The sequence below is a fragment of the Chrysemys picta genome, chromosome 7 (genome assembly GCF_011386835.1).
Source record: "Chrysemys picta bellii isolate R12L10 chromosome 7, ASM1138683v2, whole genome shotgun sequence".
Taxonomy (NCBI): Eukaryota; Metazoa; Chordata; order Testudines; family Emydidae; genus Chrysemys; species Chrysemys picta.
The window spans coordinates 107,097,981-107,122,973 of NC_088797.1; the positions used below are offsets into that span (position 1 = coordinate 107,097,981).

The 24,993-nt window shown below is 45.5% G+C and overlaps 1 protein-coding gene across 6 annotated transcripts in view; it reads right to left on the reverse strand.

The window, feature by feature from the left end:
- The window catches only part of FANK1 (fibronectin type III and ankyrin repeat domains 1), a 62,967-nt gene extending 49,375 nt beyond the window's left edge, over nucleotides 1–13,592 (reverse strand). The window contains exon 1 of one of the 6 annotated variants that reach the window (XM_005281906.5): nucleotides 13,338–13,592. In XM_005281906.5, coding sequence (XP_005281963.2) covers nucleotides 13,338–13,353 — 16 coding nt within the window. In that variant the 5' untranslated portion in view covers nucleotides 13,354–13,592. The remainder of the gene's footprint in view (nucleotides 1–13,337) is intronic. The other 5 variants (XM_042855397.2, XM_065552254.1, XM_065552253.1 and 2 more) reach the window with 5 other exon arrangements.
- Nucleotides 13,593–24,993: the final 11,401 nt, after the last annotated feature.

Here is a 24,993-nt window from a genome sequence, read left to right on the forward strand (position 1 = left end):
AAGCTGGCCATGTCTCCCTGATGCTTATTCACCAGGCTGCGGTGCAAATTAAAGCTGCAAATTAACGTATGCCACTGACATATGTTAGTGAAGAAAATCAGGAATAGTGGAGCCTTGCTTGTCCATGCTCCCTTCACTTCATTTCCCTCCCTCATTACACTAACTTGGGTTCCAGCACAAAAAGAAACAGAACTGCCTCCACCAGCTTTACTCTAGCATAGATTCCTTTTACATACAGGGTGTTTTCACGTAAGAATGTCCAGCTACTTTAGGTTCACCATGTGCCGCATAAACAGCACCATGCTGTTTTTTTTAAAATTTGCATTATCACTCTATTTGCAATCTGAAAAAATGCCTTAAAATCGGTGCTGACGCACAATGAATTTTCTTTGTATTGATTAGGCAGATCCTGTTGATAATGACAATTTAAATCCCAGTTATCTACAGAAGGAACTCAGAATAAATACCTTCAGATGGTTCCCCAAGGTCTGCAAGTTTAAATGTGGTCTGTACAATCTCAGTATCATTCCAGTTGCCTCAGGTCAATAGAGTATCATAGTAAATGAGTCCATGCTGAGATATTGTCTATCATGACTGTTTAATAATGTATGGCTACTGTGTCCATTAGTCACATAGAGAAGCAAAGCATTTACTCAACCTCTGCCAATATTAACCATAACATGACATTTGCACTTGTTACTAAAAATCAATATGTACAAGGGGAAAAAAACCTGTCCTTTAAATTAAGAAGAAAAATCACATTTTCCACAGATAACGCACAGCTTCCCTGCATTTTCTACAGCTTAAATCCACTGAATAATGAGCACCAAAGGAAAATATGCCAAATCAAGTTAGACATATTACTTACTCATACGTGTACAACTCTGAATTGGCTCCTTAATTCCATATCCCAGGACCCAAAGCAAATTAGAAATAATATTCTTCAAATATTGTTGCTCCAATCTCCTCATTACAAATCAGAAGTTCCTATTTACTAACAACTCAACTCTCAGTCACTGAATTTCACACCTAAGAGTCCAATGTACAATAAACAAGTAAGTATGATTTTAATGTTTTAGGCCCTATTCCTGCAAACATTATTCTCATGATTAACTTGACTCATACCAGTAGTCCCACTGAAATAATTAATATTACTAAAATATGAGAGGCAGATAATATGACAAAATAAAAAATAAGGACAATTCCATCAGAAAAGCAGGCAATAGGTATTTAGAAATAACTTATCTCATTGACTATGTTCTTAATTGCTTCCTTGGAGAGGTACAGTCAATTTTGTGAATTTGTATATTTAGAATCATGCAGGTCTATAATATGGACTACTACAAAGTTAATATGGAAAACAATCCTTAAAACATACTGAAAAGGAACAAAGGAATGGATCTACCACTGCATCAAAAAAATATGGAGCCTTTCATCTGTATGTCACTGTTTGGAATTTGAACCAGGTCAGTAGTGACAAAATTGTTACCATATAACTGTTTAGTGGTCTGTGTGATAGGAGCTGGTAATCTCAGTCCAGTCCCTAGAAGCCAGATGTCCGAATCACAGAATCCACCATCACAAATGTGATCAACCCATTATCAAAAAAGATGCTGATTTTGGCATAAAAAGGTCTACACATTTCTCTTCTAGCATGACACCACAGGAGTTAAAATCAGCTGAGGTGCTTGCACTAGTGGTCCCCACATTCAAATCAGCTGATAAGTTAACTCTTCCAGCTGGTGCAACAGAGCGCAAGCCTGTTGACCTAAGAAAATTCTGCGAAGACTCATTTATTTACTCATTTTTGTAGAAAGCGATATGCAGGAAAGGTTCAAATTTGCATGTTTTTAAGGAATGTACTTTGGGTTCTTTAATATTATGGCAATATATAAAATATTACTGTTTAACTGAATTTTGGATTTTATTGCATATATGCAAAGCAAATTTGTTAAGCAGACCATTTTATAAAACGAAATACATGCACACAAATGCCATTCCTATGGGCAGCCTCAGCAGAGGAGTAGGTATGGAAACTCAACTACTCTGTCATTCCTAGAGCTGCCCCCCTTCCAGATGAAAGCGGAGTTACAGTGGTGGAGAAACTTTGTCCCTATGCCTGTTCTGTGAATATACAGGGAATTTCAGTTTCCAAGACTGTCAATCCAGCACCTCTCTCAAACAAAAGTTATAGCTAATATAAATAAATCTGAAAATGGCTAAATTTGAAAATGTAAGACCTTAGAAAGCTATCTTCATAAACTGAAAAGTTATTAGAATCTGAATTGATTCACAAAAAGACCCAATAGCAGGTCAATTTTTCATTAATTGTTTCCAGATATATAAAATTCTGTCTCATGTTAATAATAAAAATACTATTGAAGTAATGCTCAAATATTTTGGGAGTAATTCCCATTTTATCAAATTGTATTTATCTAGTTATATTAAGCAGGCAAGGCATACGTTACTGTTGCTTGGCTCAGAGCGCAGAGACAGAACCTTAGAAGGGCTTTATTCTTGCACTACCCTAGGGAAGTTTGCTAACAAGTTAATCTCTTTTTTTGCACAAAAATGTCCACCCTAACAATGCATCATATTATTTACAGATTCACTCACAGTTAGCAGCAGCCATGACAAGCAAACAATTAAAAATATAAATACCAAAACCACAATCAAAACAAAGCAGACACACAAGTCATTTTTGTAAAAGCTGTGGGAGGATTATGGTTTGCTGTGACCTTAAACATCGGAAGTGACTTCCAACTAGGGTGACGAGACCACACAAGTCAAATATCGGGACGCGGTGGGGGGCAGGGCGGATCAGGGGGTGGGGCAAAAACCCCACCCTTCCTCCACAAGCTCTGGAGGGAGGCCCCGGAGACGCAGGGGGAGCGCGGGGCCAGGATGAGTGAGAGTCCGGCCTGGCCCCAACCAGGCAGGACTCAGTCAGGAGGTAGGGAGAGTAGGGGGCAGCTGTTCTCCCCCCTGGGCAGCAGGACTCAGGAGCAGCCGCTGCTTCAGCTCCCACTGCCGCGGGGGAGGAAGCGGCCGATGGCCAAGCTCGGCGGCTGCGGCTTGGACGCCCAGGCCCGAACCCCCCAAGCCTGGGCCTGCTGCGGGGACCCAGCAGTGCGCACGCTGCACCCAGCCCCTGGCCAGTTGCATCTGGGCTGCTACCCAGCTGGTGCTATCCTGCGGCGGCCCCGGAATGCGGGCAGCAGGCCCCAGCCCCCCAGTCCCGCTCGAGTCCCGCAGGGGAACGAACGGGCCTGGGCTGCCGATGCCTCCGCCCCGGGGCCGCCGCGGGATTGCACCAGCTGGGCAGCAGCCCAGACGCGACTGGCCAGGGGCTGGGCGCAGCGTGCGCGCTGCTGGGTCCCCGCAGCAGGCCCGGGGGGTTCGGGCCCGGGCGCCAGAGCCACAGCCGCTGAGCTTGGCCATCGGCCGCTTCCTCCCCCCGCGGCAGTGGGAGCTGAAGCAGCGGCTGCTCCTGAGTCCTGCTGCCCAGGGGGGGAGAACAGCTGCCCCCTACTCTCCCTACCTCCTGACTGAGTCCTGCCTGGTTGGGGCCAGGCCGGACTCTCACTCATCCTGGCCCCGCGCTCCCCCTGCGTCTCCGGGGCCTCCCTCCAGAGCTTGTGGAGGAAGGAGGAATGGTGAGCCTGGGGAAGAGGCAGGGATTTGGGGAGGGAGCCAACAGGGGGATGAGAGGGCGGAGTTGGGGCGGGGGGGGGGGGGGAGCACTTCCGGGCTCCGGAGCATTTCCTTGTTTGTCCAGTGTCCCGACCGCACATCGGTCGGGACGCGGGACAAACAAGGAAATATCGGGACAGTCCCGTTAAAATCGGGATGTCTGGTCACCCTACTTCCAACATGATTCACAATGGGGAATCACCACAAAAATCTAGAACATACTGTAGTTACAAAATTACAGGCAACATTTTAACATGAACAATAACATTTGTGTGTATTTTATTACCACCACTCCATGAACTCTGTTCATCTGAAAAGATACACAAGCTTTTGTGTTGTAGAAACTCTCTTGAAGTTACTAATTCGGCTTGAGGCATACTGGCTATTTTCAGCCAAGCACAAGACAAAGGCATCTTTAGCATTATTCCTGCTCCTTGCCACACATGGCCAGAGCAGGTTGGTGAGGCTGTGAAGCTATTTACCAAATCTAACTTTCCACTGACTTTTCCATCCAGGATGAACCAGAGATAAATAATAAATAGTGTAGTGATGCTATATAAGTTATCAGCTTAGGTTTTCAACTGACACCATAACATTTAAATGGTATATCTGACTTCTAGGAGAGATGAGATCCTTCTTAGATTCATCTCAAATCACTGCACAATGTATAGGCCACATCCTGTTGTATTTCAATGGGACCTCTGCCAAAGTAGAGAGAGAGATTTGAATGTTACATCCAGGAATCATTTCACTCAACACTATAGCCCTGATCTTGCAAAGACTTATTCGTGTGTTTAATTCTAGGCATCTGAATACTTCCATTGACTTCAATAATAAACCAATGGGGCTACTCACACGCCCAAGAACAAGAATGTGCGTAAGTCTTCATAGGACTGAGGACACAGTTTCTCCTAGACATCATATTGTGCAACTGGTTCTACACATTATACATTGCTAGTACCCTGATTAGCTGTCAGACTTTGCACAATTTGTGTGTATTTTGTAATCATTTAGTTAATAAAGGTCATGCCTAAAAGTAATAGAAAGCTAAATGTGTGGAATTAATGAATCTGCCTGATTTGAATACTATTTCTAATTATTTCATGGCATTGTACAATATGTTAAATTTTTTTAAACTTATAGCATACTCAAATTAATCAACTTCCTGTTACAGTACTGTGTTTGTAAAAAAACATTTGCAATCACCTATTTACTTCATACTCTGGAGCCATGTAAATTAAAGCTTTGTTAAACAAGAAAAAACACATTTTCATTTTAAAACAATTATTCTTTAATATATACCAGATTTCATTATTTTAATAACATTACAAATGTTTACTAACATATACTATGAAATGGTTCCATACGTTGAGGTCTGTTTTAACAGTCTCCTAAAGGAAATGGCAGCAGTCCCATTTCTGGAGTTTTTCAAATTTATAATGAAAAAAAAAAAAAAGCAATCCTAACCACCTTGGGGATGTCAGGATGACAAAATTACCGAATAGGTATTTTCCATATTTCCAGGTAGTAGTTGATGTTTCTCTAACAGAGATGAACAGAACTATATAAAGAATAAAAAAAGTGTACACTCGAGAACACTATATTATTACAAGCTAAAAATACTATTATTTTATTATTTAACATTTACACTGCAGTAGTGCCTAAAGGCAACTACCAGATTTGACCCCCCCCCCCATATATGATAATTTATTTTCTAAACAAATAATTCTACTAAATATAAACTAGACTTCTGCAAACTTTTAGCCATAAATTTTCTATAGACATTTTAATTATACTTTCTGGGTGAAAACTTGGTTTCACTGAAATGGTAAAACTCCCACTGACTTCAATGGGGTCAAGATTTCACTCTGTTTTTATTATTAACTAGAAATTTCAATTTGAGAAGACAGCGATTTCTTTATCCTGAATATCATCTACACAAATTGCTAAAAATTTAAAACAAAGAGGGCCTGACTCTGCACATCACTGCCTAATATGCTGACCAATATTGTCTCATTGTTTCCTTGTACTCTCCTGTCTGCCTATACCCATAGTTATGCTCTGTTTTATACTTCGATTCTAAGTTAACTGGGGCAGGAACTGTCTTTTTGTTCTGTGTTTATGCCTAGCAAAATGGGATCTCAGTCCACAACTGGGCTTCTATGCAGTATAATCATACAAATAACAAACAACAACATAAGCAGGCCAATCCCATCAACTTTACTAGAAGTTCGGCGTAGATAAGGCCACAAGGTTGAAATCTTGGCCACACTAATGTCAATAGTAAAGCTCCCACTGACTTCAGTGGGGCCATGATTTAAGTCCAAGTGTTCAAAAATTAATCGAAAATGGTGACCGTAGTAATGTGGTGGGATTTTCTGGGTCCCAACTGGCTACCACATCATTAAAATAATAGCATTGTAAAGAAATATAACATTGTCCAAATGTAGTTGAAAGTCACTATACTAGAACAAAAAGAACAGGAGTACTTGTGGCACCTTAGAGACTAACAAATTTATTTGAGCATAAGCTTTCGTGGGACAGTCTCCTGATGCCAAAGCAAAACTAAGACTTATTTTCAAAGCATGAGACATTGACAACATTCAGTTACAGTGACTCTGTGATTAAAGGAAACCAACCATGTCAATTTCAGCTGTAGTCAAATCACAAGGGAAAAAGTGCCAAACAAAAAAGGACTAACTAACTGGTGAGAAAAAGTATTTTACTTGTGTGCTTCCCAGAGGATTACAAACAATAAGGAGAAAAACATTTAAAAAACAATTAAATAATTTGACAGTTTTTTCAAATATCTGATTGCAGGGTAGGTTAATTTAATAGAAAGCAATTTAAATCAATTGTTTGAATCAAAATTAAAAATCCTGCTTTAAAGCATTTTAATCATTTTTTTCTTTTCTAAACTATTTTACTAAAGAATTCTTCATTTTCATTGGCTGGTATATGAACCAAAAATATACCTTGTCAGCAGTCAGATGAGTTGTTTTAATGGGACATCAACTTTTTTAAAATAACAAAGAGAAATAGAACACACTTCTGTTTGAAGATGTGACCCACTGATGTCACATGCAGAAGTCAGACACCCCCACAGATCAAACTGCAATATCAAGCCTATAGCTGAAATTGACATGGTTGGTTTCCTTTAATCACAGAGTCACTGTAACTGAATGTTGTCAATGTCTCATGTCAATAGCCAGGCTGTCAGTTGTAGACGGTCTGGGTCCAGAAGGAGGAATGGCCCTTGTAAAGGAAGTTTGGGCTCACTGATAGCTGCAAAGGTGGTTCCAATTTCAGTTCTATCAGATCGGAATGGTCTCCTTGGCCCGCATGGGACTAGCACTGTCACCTTTGCGTCTTCTCGCTTGATCTTCTGCATCACCTTTCCTAGACTTCAGCCACTTTTTGTTCTTGCAATTGGAAACAGGTCAACTGCTGGGAAGCCAAACTTCGGTGAAATCAGAGTGAAGGCTTTCTGCTTCAGGCAACATTCTGAGTTGTTCGCTATGTATCTGCTGAGCCAGTCTTTCGGTTGAGCTCTCCTTTTATGTGCACTTCTCTTACAAAAGAAAGAGTCCTCTCTTTCCACTCCATTATCTCTTCCAGATCTGCATGTAGAATTACATTCCTTCTTACCCTTGGCTGTTGATAGACACCACAGTGGCTTAGCTGTCTGACTGAACAAGAACACATTCTCCCTCTAGGTAGTTCTGGAACCTTTGTTCAGATAACTTGATAGCTCTGACCTCCAACAGATTGATGCTCAGACTCTTCTCCTTGGATTTCCAGGTGCCTTGCACATTCCTGTGCTCAAGATGCACTCCCCAGCCCATTAGGCTGGCATCAACTGTGAGTACCTGTGGCTCTAGCAGGCATATGGGAAGACCCTTGCAGACATTTTATGGGATTGTCAATCATGTTAAAGAGTTCAAAACCAGTACCTGATCCTGCAAGTGTTCTGGTGAATGGTTCCATATGTAACCCTTCTGCCTGTCAGAGCTGGCAGCAACAAGGGCTGGGTTCAGTATCTATGGGTTCAATAAGACAATGCAAAACCAGCTTGAGCCCCCACCCAGTAACCTGGGACAATTACATACCACTCCCCGGGCGCCTCTAAGAGGCAATACTTCCCCTCTCGCAAGCACAGAGTCCGAGTGTAGCAAAAACCTTTTAATAAAGGAGGGAAACATTGCGGCACTATGTTGGGGAAACATCACAAACAGGATAACACAAACTATGAGCAAAAGACCCACCCCCAAGTAAGTTTGTCAGTGTCCTTTTCCCCTCAGAGTCTTAAGTCCAGCAACCCAACAGTCACCCCTACCCACAGTTTCTGTCCTTGGTCAGTGCAGCCCCCAGAGTTCAGAAGTTCATCTGCAGAGTTTACCTCCCAGCCTGGGTGGAGGTAAGGGGGCAGCTCACATGCTCTGCGGCTTGGGTCGACGGCCGATTGCCATGCCTCTCCGCAGCGTTCTGCTACAGTCTTCACCGCCAGCTAACCTGCTGGCCCCTCCTCTCCGCTAGCTGTCTTACTAGCCATGCCTCTCTGCCCTTCTCCACTAGCCGCTCCTCTCCGCCAGCCATCCTGCTAGCTGCTCACCAATAAGTCTTCAGCCCCCCGGCATTTAACACAGCTCTCAATGATTTCAGCTCTTAGTAACTTTAGCTCTTTAGTGATTTCAGCTGTTAGTAGGGGAGTCCCAATGCTGGCACACTCAGAACCACATGCTTAGACCTAGGAATCAGTGATTTCAGCTCTGCAGCATGTAACAAGACTCCTAATGGAGTCAAAATTAGCTCTGTTATTACACAGTGGAGAGAGGAAGGGTAAAAGTGGTGTTTGGGACCCTCAGAAGGGGGGTCTAGCGAGTGCTACTTAGTTGAGGGCGAGTCCCTCGATCATAAAATACCAAGTACAGTTATACTCTCCTTGATTCACATAACCAGGATAACCGCCCTTTATTACTCCTGCCTCAATAACAAAGAGACTGGGGATCCCAGAGCAGTCAAAGTGACCATTTGGGCAAGCAGTCCATCATGCTAGGTAGTCCCATGCAAACGAGATCAGCCCCTGAAGTCCTTTTCCACAGCTCACCACCAGATGTCGGGGAGAGGTCATTCTGATTCTGCTTACACATACTTTCAGGAGAAAGGCCTAAAGACACCTGATATGGGACCTCACCCATGGGGTGAGTCCTATAGACAAAACCAGGAGGCTCAGTAGCAATAGACATTGAGCTAGGGTCAGCCTCGCACACTCTACCAACATGGATATTAGGTTCTGGATCTTGTGGAGTACATCCGGTGATGGATAGACCATTGCAACACGTGTCTATTTCCACTGCCACATGAACGGTCTTTGTTAAGGGAGTCAAAGAGCACTTCTTGGCGTTTATCACAAATCCACGTGCTTGAAGCAGATCCAGCATCCTGATTGTGGCACGGTGTGACGCTGCCTGGGTCAGAGCGCTGATCAAGATGTCATCCAGGAAGAGATACACATCTGAGTCTGGCTGTTGTTGCCACCAGAAACTTGGTAAAGACCTTGATCGCCAACAAAAGGTGTTTGGTACTGTTAGTGGACCGTGCCTATCAATGCAAGGACTGGCTGGCTGAGAACAGGAAGGGCACAATTCACTCTCTAAGAGCCCGTAAAAGCTGTTTCACAGATAGAGCACCACTTGAATTTATGTTGGTGTTTCTGCAACAGCTCTTCCAGGGGTGGGAGGACTGTGGGGGTAGCAGAAGAATCTATTAAGTAGGCACTGCAGTGCTGGCTCCATACCCCGCTACCTGATACCCAATCCAAGACAGGGAGAAGAAAGAAAGGCTGCTCACTACTGTCACACATACTATTTCAACCATTTTGTGTGTAAGTTGGAAAAGAAAAGTCAGGAGCAAAGTGAACTGCCACTTTGCTGCTGAAGAGGCAGAAGATCTGGCAACAAGCCGGCAAAGGGGTGTGCTACTGTTTTGAACTGACTCTGGAAACTGCAGACAGGAATGGAGTACCCCATATGTATCAGAATTGTGGAGAGACACTGAACTGCAGAAATTATTATGACTCTGGCACCTAATCACCATTCACCTTTCACATCAACAATAATATTGCAAAAGTTGTATATTTGCTGCCAAAGTCATAAAGAAAACTGAAGTTGTGATTTAATAGAGCTGTTGGTCAACTACTTAGATCAGTGTTTCTCAAACTGGGACCGCAGCTTGTGAAGGGAGAGCCCCTGGCGGGCAGGGCCGGTTTGTTTACCTGCCCCATCCGCAGGTCTGGCCGATCGCAGCTCCCACTGGCCGTGGTTCACCGCTGCAGGCCAATGGGAGCTGCTGGAAGCGGCGCGGGCTGAGAGAATGTACTGGCCGCCGCTTCCAGCAGCTCGCATTGGCCTGCAGCGGCGAAACGCGGCCAGTGGGAGCCGCAATCAGCTGGACGTGCGGATGGGGCAGGTAAACAAACCGGCCCAGCCTGCCAGGGGCTTTCCCTACACAAGCGGTGGCCCCAGTTTGAGAAACACTGACTTAGATACAGTGTTTGTTGAAGCGGCAAACATGTTTTTTGTCTGCAGTAACCTCTTCTGCCGCTGCAGAAAGAATATTTTCTTCATTTGGACTATATAACTCTAATTTGAAAAACCAATGAGAAGTCAGGATAAGTCCATTGACTTCCAATTTGTTTCCACTGCCTGTAACTGCAGTGTCAGCTTTGCCTTTCAAGCTCTGTGGATGAAATCCTGGCTCCACTGAAATGAATGGCTAAATGCCCATTGACTTCAGCAGGGTCAGAATTCCATATTCCATTTCCTCCCACAACTCGTAGGTCTGCAAATCTAACATCACCTCTCTGTACCACTATGCATGTAGGCAAGTGTCTCATTGCCACCTCTTGAAATCCTCATCTATTTTACACACCTAACTCTAACTGTTACCAGTCCCTTTCATATTTTTTTGCCTCCCTCTGCACCCCGCTCTGCCCACAATTCATAGCAACCCGAATTCCAGCATATGAGAAACACTTCTTCCTACAAGTGAGAAGACAGAAGCATGATCACATCACCCCACACAATTCAACTGGCTCCCCATTTATTTCAGGATCCTTTTCAAAATTGCCACCTTTTTTAAGCTTTGGCTTTATTCAGCTGAGCTCACAGATCTGGTGTCTGTCTGCTCATCTACCATTAGCCTTCTCACTGTCCCATCAGACATTCTGGTCCCCACCCAACCTTCTCATCTGCAACTTCTTCCATCTGGAACAGACTGTCCTAACACTGTCTAATTGATTCTCCATCTAATGTCAAATCTCAACCAAAAATATATCTTTTTTCCCTTGCCTACAGAGTACTTTGACTTCTCTCTCCTCCTGCTGTTGGTTAATCCCTGTAGTTGGGTTAACATTCTAAAATGTTTGGGAAGCAGGATGAATGAATGACTACATAAAAACTCAGTTATATTATATTACTGACTAGGGAATAGAAAAAGGAGGTCTTGTGTTTTCTAACAAACAGAACAGGCAACAGATTTACTAGGGGCCCACTTCATCTTTCTATCTTCAATCATCTCAACATGTAGATATTTAGACAGTACTAACAGCCATTCTACAATCTGACTTTGAAATTCTACTCAACCAAGACAAAAATTTTGTGACAGACAAGTGGTAAAGGGTGGGCAAACACATTTGGTGCCTCAGCAGCCAATTTGCATGACCCTGCTATATGGCTGCCACAGTGCAATTTATAGGATTTTGGCTTATTTAATAAAACAGACAACTGACACATACATGTGTTATGAACAGGACCGGCTTTAGTCCCCAGTACCTCCTGCCATCCCACTACTCCACCCCTTTCTACTAAGCCCCTCCTCTCTCCAGGGTCAATCCTCAGCAGCCTCTGCCATCCCACTCCTTTACCCCTGACAGCCCCCTCCATCTCTCTCCAAATCACTCTCCAGCATCCCCTACCACCCCACTACTTCACCCCCTGACAGTCCCCACCCCCTCTTAAGCCACTCCCCAGCACCTCCTGCTATCCCACTAGTCCATCCCCTTGCAACCCCCCCCCCCCCCAGTGTCACATCCCCAGCACCCCCTGACATCCCACTACTTCAACCACAGCCAGCAACCCTCCTCTCTGCCAGGGTCACATCCCCAGTATCTCCTGCCATCCTACTACTCCACCCCCTTGCTACCACTCCCGTCCTCTCTGCAGGGTCACTCCTCAGCACCCCCTGACATCCCACAACTTCACCTCTGCCAGCCCCACCTCCGGATCACTCCCCAGCACCCTTAGCCATCCCACTACTTCACCTCTGCTAACCCCTGCCGTCACTCTCCAGCACCCCCAGCCATCCCACTACTTCACCTCTGCCACCCTACCTTCCAAGTCACTCCCCAACACCCCCAGCCATCCCACTACTTCAGCTCTGCCAGCGCCCCCGCCACTCCCCAGCGACCCCCGCCATCCCACTACTTCACCTCTGGCAGCCCCCCCGCCACTCCCCAGCGACCCCCGCCATCCCACTACTTCACCTCTGCCAGCCCCCCTGCCACTCCCCAGCGCCCCCAGCCAGCCCACTACTTCACCTCTGCCAGCCCAACCCGCCACTCCCCAGCACCCCCAGCCATCCCACTACTTCACCTCTGCCAGCCCCCCCGCGACTCCCCAGCACCCCCAGCCATCCCACTACTTCACCTCTGCCAGCCCCCCGCCACTCCCCAGCGCCCCCAGCCATCCCACTACTTCACCTCTGCCAGCCCACCCCGCCACTCCCCAGCGCCCCCAGCCATCCCACTACTTCACCTCTGCCAGTCCCCCCATCACTCCCCAGCACCCCCAGCCATCCCACTACTTCACCTCTGCCAGCCCCCCCGCCACTCCCCAGCACCCCCAGCCATCCCACTACTTCACCTCTGCCAGCCCACCCCGCCACTCCCCAGCACCCCCAGCCATCCCACTACTTCACCTCTGCCAGCCCACCCCGCCACTCCCCAGCACCCCCAGCCAGCCCACTACTTCACCTCTGCCAGCCCCCCCGCCACTCCCCAGCGCCCCCAGCCAGCCCACTACTTCACCTCTGCCAGCCCACCCCGCCACTCCCCAGCGCCCCCAGCCATCCCACTACTTCACCTCTGCCAGTCCCCCCATCACTCCCCAGCACCCCCAGCCAGCCCACTACTTCACTTCTGCCAGCCCCCTCCCCGCCACTCCCCAGCGCCCCAGACCCCCCGTCACTCCCCAGCACCCCCAGCCATCCCACTACTTCACTTCTGCCAGCCCCCCCGTCACTCCCCAGCACCCCCAGCCAGCCCACTACTTCACTTCTGCCAGCCCCCTCCCCGCCACTCCCCAGCGCCCCCAGCCAGCCCACTACTTCACCTCTGCCAGCCCCCCCGCGACTCCCCAGCGCCCCCAGCCATCCCACTACTTCAGCTCTGCCAGCGCCCCCGTCACTCCCCAGCGACCCCCACCATCCCACTACTTCACCTCTGCCAGCCCCCCCGTCACTCCCCAGCGCCCCCAGCCATCCCGCCACTCCCCAGCGCCCCCGCCACCCCACTACTTCGCCCTCCTCCCCAGCGTCCCCTCTTCCACGGGCTGTTGTCCCGGCTCTTCCTCTCCGGGCTCGCTCACCCTTGCTCGACTCCATGGCGGGCGGGCGGGCGGCGGCTACCCCAGGATCTCTTACACCGCCTCTCTTCACCTCTGGGCGGAGCCCGGCGTCCCGTCCCCACGGCAACGCTGAGGGGGGGATGGTCGGCCCACAGCTAAGCGGAGACAGGCCCAGCGGGCTCCTCAAACATGAATGGGCCGCGGCAGCGCGCCTGTCCCCGCGGCTTGGCCCGCCGAAAGAGGCAAGGCGAGAAACTGCTTAACCCCAGGTATCCCTCCGCCAGAGGCTTCTAGAACGAACTTCAAGGCCTCCTGACCCATCCAGTGTATAACCATGCGCCAGGAGCCCCCCAAAAGCCATCACCCACAATGGGATTCCATCATAGAGCCCCCAGCAGCCCCCTGACCCACATTCCTCATCTGTCCCCAGTTCCCCTTTACCCACTCTGAATGTGTTTGCTAATGGTCTCAAGGCCCCGGGCCCTGGCCAGCCCTCTACTCCTTGATGAAGGGTTACATAGTAGCTATGGGCCCCTTGGGTCCAGTTGGTAACACCTGTTGGGTGCAGGATCTCAGTGACTCTGAGGGGAGGTAGTTACGGGGTGTGCGTTGCTCCCTGTGGAGGGATTCAGTGTCCCTGATGAAGCGGGGTCTTTATGTTCCTGGGAAAGGCTAAGCAGAGGGCGTGGGTATCATGGGGTTGCTTGCTGCCGAAGGAACGCACAGTGCGTAAGGGCTGTAGTTGTTTATGGTAGAAAGATACTAATGAGTGAAGGGGTTATGTGGCTTCTGGCAGCAGATATAAAGTGGGAGAGGGGAAGCAGGGATTGTGTGGCTCTTGGTGGAGGGATACATGTTGTGGACAGTGGCTGGTGGCTCCTGCTAGAACAGCGTTTCTCAAATGCAGCCACCAGGGACTTTTCTTGCAGCCAAAACCTTCTGGGCGATGATGGGGGGGACAGGGAGGAAGCAGCAGCAGCAGCAGCTCCTCCCCCAGGGCTGCCAGCAGGGGTTCGGCCCTGGCCCCTCTGAAGCCACAATTTCACAAACAGCGGAGGAGCGGGCAGACGGTGTGACTTCCCCACCTTCCTGGGGGCAATGGGGTTCGCACATCTGGCTTCAGCCCTGGAGTGGCGGGTTTCAGGCTCCGGCTGTGGGGCTTCAGGCTCCAGTTGCGCGGCAGTGAGTGCTGGCCCTGGCCTCCATTGTCCCTGGCCCCTACTGCCTCCCTACCCACCTCCCCATCCAGGGCTTAATTTGTCATCCAGCTTGCTGGGGTTGAGTAAATCTGCTCTGGAAAGTGATATTTGTATGTTTGTTAATATCACTTTTCAGTGCCTCCCAGCTAGCTAGCAAGTCTGCTTCTGTAAAAAGTGATATAACACACAAATATCACTTTTCACAGCAGCAGACTTACTAGCTAGAAGTCTAATTTAAAAAAGCAACCAAAAAAGGCAAAAGAAACAACAACAAAAGACAAGAACATGAAAAGCACCTTATTTGTGTTTCTATTCTGTGTAGGTCCAGTAAAGAATAGAGAAGTTATTTTTATTATTGAGTTTGCAACAACAAAAAACCTTCCATGAATAAATGGCAATGATTTGGATATGTATATGTGCATGTTTATTTGTTTTTCCTAAAGTTACTTAAGTATTTTAGGAAAAATTGTCAGAGTGGCCACCTGCAAGAGTTGGTGGCCGCACTCTGAGGCCATCAAAAAATTTGTTGTGAGAATCTCCATGCTAGAAAGGAGCAGAGGAAGAAACCATGTCTCCTGGCAGAGGAATACCTACTGGGTGAGATGACGTAGGTGGATCCTGGTACAAAGCTCTGTGGTGGGTGAGGGGGGTTCTGGAGGAGGGATACCTGCTGAATGAGGCTCCTGGAGGAGGGATACCTGCTGAATGAGGTGGAGTACATAGATTCTAGTGCAATGTTCTATGGTCTCTGGGTCAGAAGGGCACCGTGGCTGCTGGCAGAGGAATGACTGTATCCGTAAAGAAAGCTAAATTTTCTTCATCTCTGACCATTTTGGATTAAGAAGGTGTGTGCATGCCACAACATAATGTGGATTAAAACTTTGTTTTTACTGAAGCTTAAGATGTATTTTTACTGAGATGACGGTAGTATACAAAATTATTTAAGAGGGGGAGGAAGAATAGGAAGATGGATCCTCAACTGTTGAATTCATTAGGAGCTGAGAGAGCTGAGCAATTCCTAAAATTGGATCTTTAGTTAACAGATAACCCAGATATCTCAAAAAAAAAATTGCTCAAATAGATTTTTCTAAAACAAGTCTGGAAACCATGTTATTAATATGTAGCAATTTGAAAAAGAGCACTATCTTGTACTTGAAGAACTCTGTGTAGCCTCCAAAGCTTGTCTCTCTCATGAACAGAAATTAATCCAATAAAAATATTACCTCATCTCACTTTGTCTCGAATATTCTGGGACCAACATTGCTACAACACTTCAAGTATCAGTAGATAGAATTTAGCCTCATAGTCACACTGTTTCTTTCTTTCTAAAATGCTAGAAATTCCCTCTACATTTTCTCTCTCCAAAACTAATGCCTGAAAGATGTACTTTCTCTGAAGTTAACAGCATAAATGATGTGAACACCGGCAACATACCATACCAAGCAGCGGGAGTTTCCTTTCCTTGTCAAGAGTTCCTGTTCCCTCTGGTGAGTAGGAGGGGGAAATGCTGATGTCACAACGATGTTTCTCTGTACCCCTGGAGACTACATGAATTTTTCTCTCCTACTGTCAGGTCTGCAGATGCTTCCTCACGGTCTTCACTCTGGATAAATGTCCCTTCTGGGGTTTACCAGCATTTATAGACTGCTGAAATTGTATACTTCCTTTTTCAGAATGCTAAGGACTTGTCTGCAGTAAAAAGTTTTGCCACTTCAGTTATACCGTCATGCCTAGTTTATACAAATATAAATTACTAGTCTGCTACAAACAATACCCCTATAGTGTGGATGCATTTATACTGGTATAAAAGTGATTATACCAGTATAGCTTATTCCAGTTCAAGAAGCGAAATAAGTTAAACCAATATAACTGTGTCCATAGAAGGGCTTATACTGGTATAATTGTATTGATAAAAAATCAGCCCCCCTAACCTGCATAGTTATACCAGGACAACTTTACAAACATAGAGCAGGCCTAATTCAGGGCATCAGGGTCCAACTGCAGCTGTCCCACCTTCTCTGTTTCAGTCTTGAGTTGATCTTAACTCCCACTATTGTTTCTCAGTCAGACCGTTTTTCCATGGGGATATTCTAGAACATTTTCCAAAATGGGCCTAAAACTCATACTGCTGCTAACTTAACACCTGGGGACAGGTGCTAGTACACCACATCACTGCATGTAATCTCATTTTGAGACCTGTTTTATTTAACATATATTTACATAAACACATCAAAACATATACACACAGTGCATACTAATAAATATGTTATACAACACACTGTTTGATCTTCCTGTTTCAGTGATTTTCTCAGATCACTGGTATGTTGTATAATGGGGACCAGTGAGGAAACTATACCATACTGCAAAAGTCTCATTTCCAATCTGAAAGGAAACTCAAGTACCTCTCAGTGGCTGAGGTGGTATTATTTGCCCTACAGTATATATTTTGAGGATATACTATGTTTGAACTCTCTCTAAGAAGTAGGTGGCCATGCTGTGCTCAGGCTGTGCCCACTCAGGTGGCCCATCTGTATTTGTCTGTATAGCCCAGGACTCTGTGGAGCCACATCTACACTAGGACATTGACCCATTCTTGGCAACCATTGTCATCAGCAGGTTCCTTCTGAACTGGTGTTGAAGTGGATAGTGTGCATGGGACAAAACTATTTTTAGCATCATTATTGCAGAAAGTAGGATGAAACAGTGATGTAATAAGCTTTTGGTAACATTGCTAAAATGTTGTTGCCCCATCTACATGAGCAGTCAAACATATTGTCAGCATGGGTTCAAGGTAAAATCTGTTGCTGACAACCACTGTTAGTAATGGTCAGTGTCCAAGTGTAAATGGACCTTTAGAGTAGACAGAGGAGTTGAAATCTGTAGGAACTGTGACATGTTTGAACTTCTTATTGGAAGCCCCTGTACAGAAGGCTTTTGCTGGAAATCTGTTCACTGAATGAACAGAAATATATGAGCTATGTGTTATTCTTAAAATCTGTTTTCTTTGTAAGCCCATGATGCATTAAGGTTCTTCATTAAGGGTTCCTTAAATAAATTTAATGAAATGTCTCTGATCTCTCCCTTTTTGGGTAAGATTATGAAAGGAAGGACTGGGGCAGTTTGAGACAGCTTTCTCTGTGGAAAAGTTCCTGATGAAATGTACTTATATCTGAATGCTTGTTAAATATACTTCTCATACATGAGGAAAATACAATTGCTATGTCAAACATCTCATAAAAAAGAATCTATAGAGATTTAACTCCATTGCATATCTAATGTTCATTGTACATAGCCATTTTGTCATGGCTAACATTTTAGCATCAAAGCCCTCCGAAAATATGTAACAAGGGAATGAGGAGGGGTACGCACAAGGGAGTAGGATTTAATGAGAAGAAGGTGTTAAAATGAAAACTGGATAGAAAGATAATGAAAGAAGTGTGAGGAAAATGGAAATCTGAACAAAAGGAAGAAAAGGATATAAAAATTGCTTAATGGATACAACTGCAGACAATTTTGTTAGTAGCTGTAATTTAGGAATGGATACTGTGGTTTTCAAAAATGAAATGCCAAGCGTTTAGATTCCCAGATCCTTTCCTCCAAAGAATATGCCAGTTTCAAAGAGAATAAACTAAAACATTTGATTACAAAGTATAAAAAAGGTATACTCTCTTAGATAGCATTTGTTTTCTAAAATACACTGGTAACAAATAACTGTTGTCTGGCTAAGTTAAAAGAAACATTTTGTGATCAGAGAGCTCACACATAGGGCCTAATCCAAAGCCCGGTGCCATCAAAGGAAGTGACCCAATGCAGATTTTGGATCAAGCACATCAGGAGAAGTATTTGTTAGCAGTGTAAAGTATTTTTTTTAATCAACTTTTAAATAATCCACAACATTTTTTGAAAAAAATAAGGGATAGTGTACCAGAGATATGTCTACACAACACACTAAGCCTGAGTCTGTAGGACCTGGGCTTGCGGACTCATGTTTCCAAGCCCACGCTTGAGCATCCACGCTGCTATAGAAACTCAGGCCTCACAACTGTGAACACATGTCCAAAGTACACTATGCAGACCCAATTCAGAACTTCAGTTTCTGTAGGTCGTGTACTATTGTACTCCAGGATTCCTATCACCCCTGGCATCTGAAACCGCTCTGTTGCTTTCTCCATAGTGGGTTATGGGAGAACGTGGTTTGTCTGTCCGTCCTGCAGGAGTTGACTGGAAGAATTTTGGGTTGTTTTAGCTCATGAGCACAACCAGCTGAGACATTTTATTTCCTCACACTCCCTGCAGCCAGAGCCAACAGGGATCCTGCCCTGGTGGAAGAATTTCTCTACCGCATGCTGTCGGTCCTGTTTCGGGCACAGGCAGAACATCTGCAAGACGCTGGTGGACATTTCAGCAGCAGTTTTTGACTTGCTGAACGCACCTCTCAGTGGGGCATACTAACATGTCAGCTGCAAACCAGCTGATGCTGCTCATGCCTGTTGCCCTAGCTGCAGATTGCCCCTATATAGACCAGGGCTTCTGGAGTGGGGCCGCAAGCACAGACTTGTGGGGATCACACTGTCATGCGCACCTGAGATGACCAGCAGGGGGTCCAGAACTTTCACATGAAGAAGCAGACATTTTTGGAGTTTGGGGATCAGCTTGCCCCTATCCTCCAGCTCCAGGACACCCACATGAGGGCAATCGTGCCAGGCCAGAAGTGAGTTGCTATAGCCATCTGGAAGCTGGCTATCCCAAACTTCTACAGGTCTGTGTCTAACCAGTTTGGAGTTGGCAAATCAACTGTGTGGGATGTTGTGGCAGAGGTTTGTGAGGTGATCAGAACTGTTATTTACCTGAAGATGGTGGGCATAATAAATGCTTCAGAAATAATTGCTGGTTTTCAGAGAATGGACTTTCCAGGCTGCACAGGGCCGTTGATGGGACTCATATGCCTGTAGTTTGCCCACCAAAATGAGTACATGGGCCATAAAGGATACCACTCTACCGTTATGCAGGTCCTGGTTGACCACAAAGGCAGATTCATGGACACTAACATGGGATGCACTGGCAGGGTGCATGATGCCAAAGTGTTTTGGAGATCAGGACTTTACCTTCACAGAGAGGCTGGGACATTATTCCCATCAAATGACATTGTTAGAAATGGAGTCACTGTCCCCTCTGTTTAGGGTGACCAGATAGCAAGTATGAAAAATTGGGACAGGGGGTGGGGGGTAATAGGCACCTATATAAGACAAAGTCCCAAATATCGTGACTGTCCCTATAAAATCAGGACATCTGGTCATCCTACCACTGGTATTTTATAGGTCCCCACTCTTCCCCCGTTGCCATGGCTTATGAAACTGTATCCTGATTTCAGAGGACCTGCCAAAAGAAGGTTCAACTACACTCAGTAGCTGTAGGACGGTGGTAAAATGTGTATTTGACAGATTGAAATCCCACTGGCACTACTTTCAAAACTATTTGGATGCCAGTGTCATTAACACAGTCTGCATTATTGGGGCTTGCTTTGCTCTGCACAATGCCTGCAAGGAGAAGGGGGAACCTTTTCACCAGGCGTGGACTCGGGACCCTGCTGGATATCTGAACTGGTACACAGACCCAGACAATACACCTGTCCAGACTGGTGCTAGATCCAGACACGCAAATCAGGGATGCTTTGGGAGCCCACATGAATTTGCACAATCTCATGCATGAGGAGGAATTAAATGGCATATGAGGTTATTCTGTGAGAGAGATTTTTGTAAATGTGTAGGTATTGTGCACCATGAAATCTGTAAACACTTTCGTGAAATGTATGGGGATGTGTTACGTATTTTATCCATACTGGCAATGTACTGCCATTTACAGTTTCTGGAATACTGTGATGACAGTTGGTAAATTTTTATTCTGAAAGGTTGACATTCGGCATGGGATGACCTTCATTAAAGTTGGTGCCACTTTGATGATTACATATAATAAAATTTGTTATTGTACTCTTATGTGCAAATCCAACATTTTATTTTACAGAGGTAACTATATACTGTAATAACCAATAATGCAGACCAGCTGCCATCATGGCACGCAGTGCAATAATATAAACTAACTTGGTCAGAAAAAAAAACAGGCAAAGGTCCATATTGTCCTCGGCCTTGCTGGCAAGTTTTGCACATACAGGCCATACCTGGACTGGAGTGAATTAACACACAGGGTACATTTGTCCATTCCATGTACTAGTGTTTGCCTGTGATATGCTCCAGCCACCCCCTGAGTTGTCCAAAGAATGGATGCTCTGCAGGACTTGATAGTGATAAGGGGACTGAGGCCCTGGTTCAGGAGCAGGAGATGAAGGTTGCACTGGAGCCTGCAGTCTGGTACCCATCAGCTCCAGTAATCACTCAAACAGCTACTTCTGCTATGCTGTTTTCCTTCCTCAACCTGGTGGTCATGCTCCATGAATCTGTCTGCCAGTTTCTCCTCACACTGTTCAGCCTCTGTCTTTTTTTCCACCCAGTGGTCATCCTTATCCTTTTGGTAGCTGAGCTGGGCCTTCTGGACCTGGATCTACCAATTTGTTTTGTCAAGCAGGTCTCTCTTCAGCTCATCTGAGACTCTCTTTTTTCTTCCTCTGCAGTAGGGTGGTTTGCACATCTGGGCTCCTAGTGCCTTGTGCTTGCCCTGTGGCGATGGAAGGACCTCAAAAGGAGGGAGACAGAGAACATCATTGAGCATGGTGTAAAATACATTTTACAGTTTGTGAAAGGGGTGCTATTAACCCAAGTCAAAAGATTATACTGTAGTTTTTATCAGTGGGCTGTATTCTATTCTATTCACACAAAAACCACCATCCACTTCAGATGTCTTTGGAGCAGCACTGGAAACCAGATATCATGGTAAGACAGAAAATTAAATTAAAATTATTCCTATACCCTCTTTTTGGGGGGAGGGAAGATTATTGGAAGTGTGGAACTTACGAGTGGTCTAGTTACAAGCTATGATCGTTCGTTCATGTCAGGCAGGCAAGCTCTGGAGAACATTGATATTCTGGAGGTCCCCAAGTGGAACCGTGAACTTCTGGTCCAGGCCAGCAGAGGACAGCCATCCATGTATGCTAAGGAGCTATTTTGGTGACTGGAATGGATGGGGCTCATGAGCTACAAAGGTAGCCCAAATAAGTATGCGCTGTCCTGGAACATAACAGACCGTCTGGAGTTCCTGCTCTGTGAGAAGTTTGCTTTCATCACCTGCCAGCAGTGGGTGAAAATTCATGGTGACATCTACAAGATGCTGAATTAGCATGAAGGCACAGTACAACCTCCTTGCAAGTACCCTGTGTCCATGCAAACACCTGATTCACTGCCACCATTGGGACTCTTAACGCAGATAGACTGACACCCACTGCTGCAGTTTGGACTCATACATTAAAGCCAACAGTGGACCAAATACACACTCTGGTTTTGTTTGGACTCATAACAGCCAGATTTTGGGGGACCCAGTTCACAGGCAGTCAGGAACAGTGCCTGCATAGCTAATTTGTAAGGTGTGATGTTTTACATGGTAGGGCTATGTGAGGTTATGAATTGTGGCACACCAACCCATACATATACCAATCAGTGAGTAACTAGTAAAAATGTCATAATAACTATTTTACTTTTTCCCCTTTTTCACTGTGTCCATTTTGAATCCCATTTGGTGGCAGGCTGAAACGCAGGGAGGAACTGGGGGAATGGTGTGGGTTCTGCCCTGAAAGGAAGCACACACAAATCTAGGGTTGTATATTAATAACTTAATAGATCCATAAAATGGAAATCCTTCCCATTCATATAGTAATAAATACAAACATGGCAGCAGAAATTTACCAGGCTCCAGCTTCTGCGCTTGTTCTGATGACGGTTCTGCAGCAGGCTGCTCCCCAGGGCCATCCCCAAATAGTTCCTCCAAGTATGAACCCAGAATGTGCTGTCGCTTCTCTGGCAACACAGCCTCTTCAGTCACCAGCCTCAGTTCCAGTATCACTTCTTGCCCTTTATCAGTGGCTGGCTCTCCTCCAGCTGTGCGTGTGATGTGGGTGGGCATTTATAAGGTTGCTATTGTTGCTCAGCAGAGTTTCATGCACCATGGAGGTACAGTGCTCAGTGCAGTTCCCAGCTCTTCCTTGTAAAAGAGGCAGGAAGATGGGGAGTTCCCAAAGGTGCTGTTAGCGTCCTTGACTTTGCTGTAGTCTGTCTTCTGCCACTTGAACCACGCTCTGCACTGATCTGCTGTCCAGTCAATCCCCAATGCCACCAGCTGATCAGATATAGTTTTGCAGACATGATAATTTTTTGTGCTCTGGCTGAAGTCAGATGTCTCACACCAGAAGTAAACCAGAATCTGGCTGTGCTCCTCTTGACAGCTAGCAACGTGCCTGATGCAGGACTTCATCCTACTGCTGGCCATAGCTAATACATGTTAGCATTGATTGTATTGTTTCCAATTCAATAGTCCACCTGGAAATGAAGGGTTAAATCCCAAGCAGCTGCTTTTGAATGAGGAGGTTGCTTCTGGTTCCTGGGAAGCGAGTGGCAAGTTTTGGAATTGAAGGGCTGCGAAGCAAAGCACCAGGTGAATGTGGGACAGTGTTAGTGGACTCTCCAAATGTGAGACTGGTGATGCAGGCTTGAGCTGCATCCATACTGCAAAATGCCTGCGCTCTGACCTGCCTCACAGGACTTGGCTCTGTGTTCCGTCCCCCCCCCCCCCCCCCCCCCAGCCCTCGGAGGGTATGTGGGCCTAAATCAAGAGTGGTTCCTGGCCCGAGTCAGACTAATTTCTGTGTGGACAAAAAGGGGGGCTTGGGTTTGAACCTGAGTCTAAGCCGAGGCTTAGCGTGCTGTGTAGACATACACTAGGTGTTCAGGCCAAATCCTATCTCAGGTTCTGAATATCCCCTCCAATTCCAGGGACCCTGAGTGGCTACAAGGCCATAGTATTCTCCTCCCCTTTCTGGCACCCTACAAGAACTCTACAGTATCAGGCTTCGCAGGGGATTTATGGGTGAGGCCAGGATGGGAGGGGTACGTACTCTCATAGCATTCTCCTCCATTCACGTAGTATGACTAAGTTGTGTAATATATATTTGAAAAGATTTTAAATGTAATAATATAATTGGCATTTTTGTTTAATAAACTCAATAGAAATAGAGTAAAATTTAAAAAATTAATAAATATAATCTGAAAAGGTCCATTCAGAAAACCTTATTGTAGAAAAGCAATCACACTCTTGATTTTCTATTTCCATTATAGAAACAAGCTATGTTCCTTATTACAGTCAAAAGGGGAGGGACACAATATAGCACCATCTTACTGATCCACGGCCCCATAATTTATCACAAAAAGCTCTCCCTAGTTCTCAACAAAGATTTAATAGCACAAGCTGTAGAAAGGATCCACATATCAACATTAAGTCTACAAAATAACTATACTACATCAATATACTACATATTTACTAGTACAGTGTATGCTTCAAAATATTACCATAAACATTTACAATACAACATATAAACATAGTTCAAGCCAGTAGCAAAACTTGCATTGAGATCAATGGGAACAGGCTCTAATTTGTCATTCATCTCAGGGCCGGCTCCAGGCACCAGCTTACCAAGCAGGTGCTTGGGGAGGCCACTTTGGAGAGGGGCAGCACGTCCAGCTGTTCAGCGGCAATTCGGCGGACGGTCCCTCACTCCTGCTCGAAGCGAAGGACTTCCCGCTGAATTGCTGCCGCAGATCGCGATCACGGGTTTGTTTTTGTTTTGTTTTGTTTTGTTTGGCTGCTTGGGGCGGCCAAAACCCTGGAGCTGGCCCTGATTCATCTGCAATGGGTCTTCCATTCATTTATTCAAACTAGTGAGGTTCTGTTCTATACTAATAAAAGGATACCCAGTCAATGGCCATCTTGTTAAAAAATTAAATGACTTGTGGAATTAGTAAAGAAAGAGAATGTAAACTGATTGTCACCTTGTTTTATTAAAGGCTTAACAATCATAACAATTATTATTTAATTAATATTTAATTTTCAAATATATTTCTGGCTTTTTAACCATTATTTAAGAGATCTGGAAACTTGTTTAAACTCACTGTCGCCTATTAATGATAGGATTTTTTTTTTATTTACTTGCCAAGGAACAACCTGAATTTCAACTTTGAATGAGCAACAAGAAAATATGTTGGTCCCAAAACTTAAATTGTAGCCAGGGTCTATGCTGAGCTTGAGGAGAGGGAGTGGTGGTTGCTGCAACTAAACATATGAAAAGCCAATCTGATGCAGGGGCATTTTTTTCCTCTCAAGGACAAGCTACTGATCTCTAGTGCATGACTGTTGGACGTGTCCAACCTTACGCTGAAAATGAAAACCGGGTTCTAGCAGTCCTTGTACATGTCACAGCTACATCCCATACCACATTTCAGGGAGAGCACAACATACAGAATTAGCCATGTCTCTGTGATGTG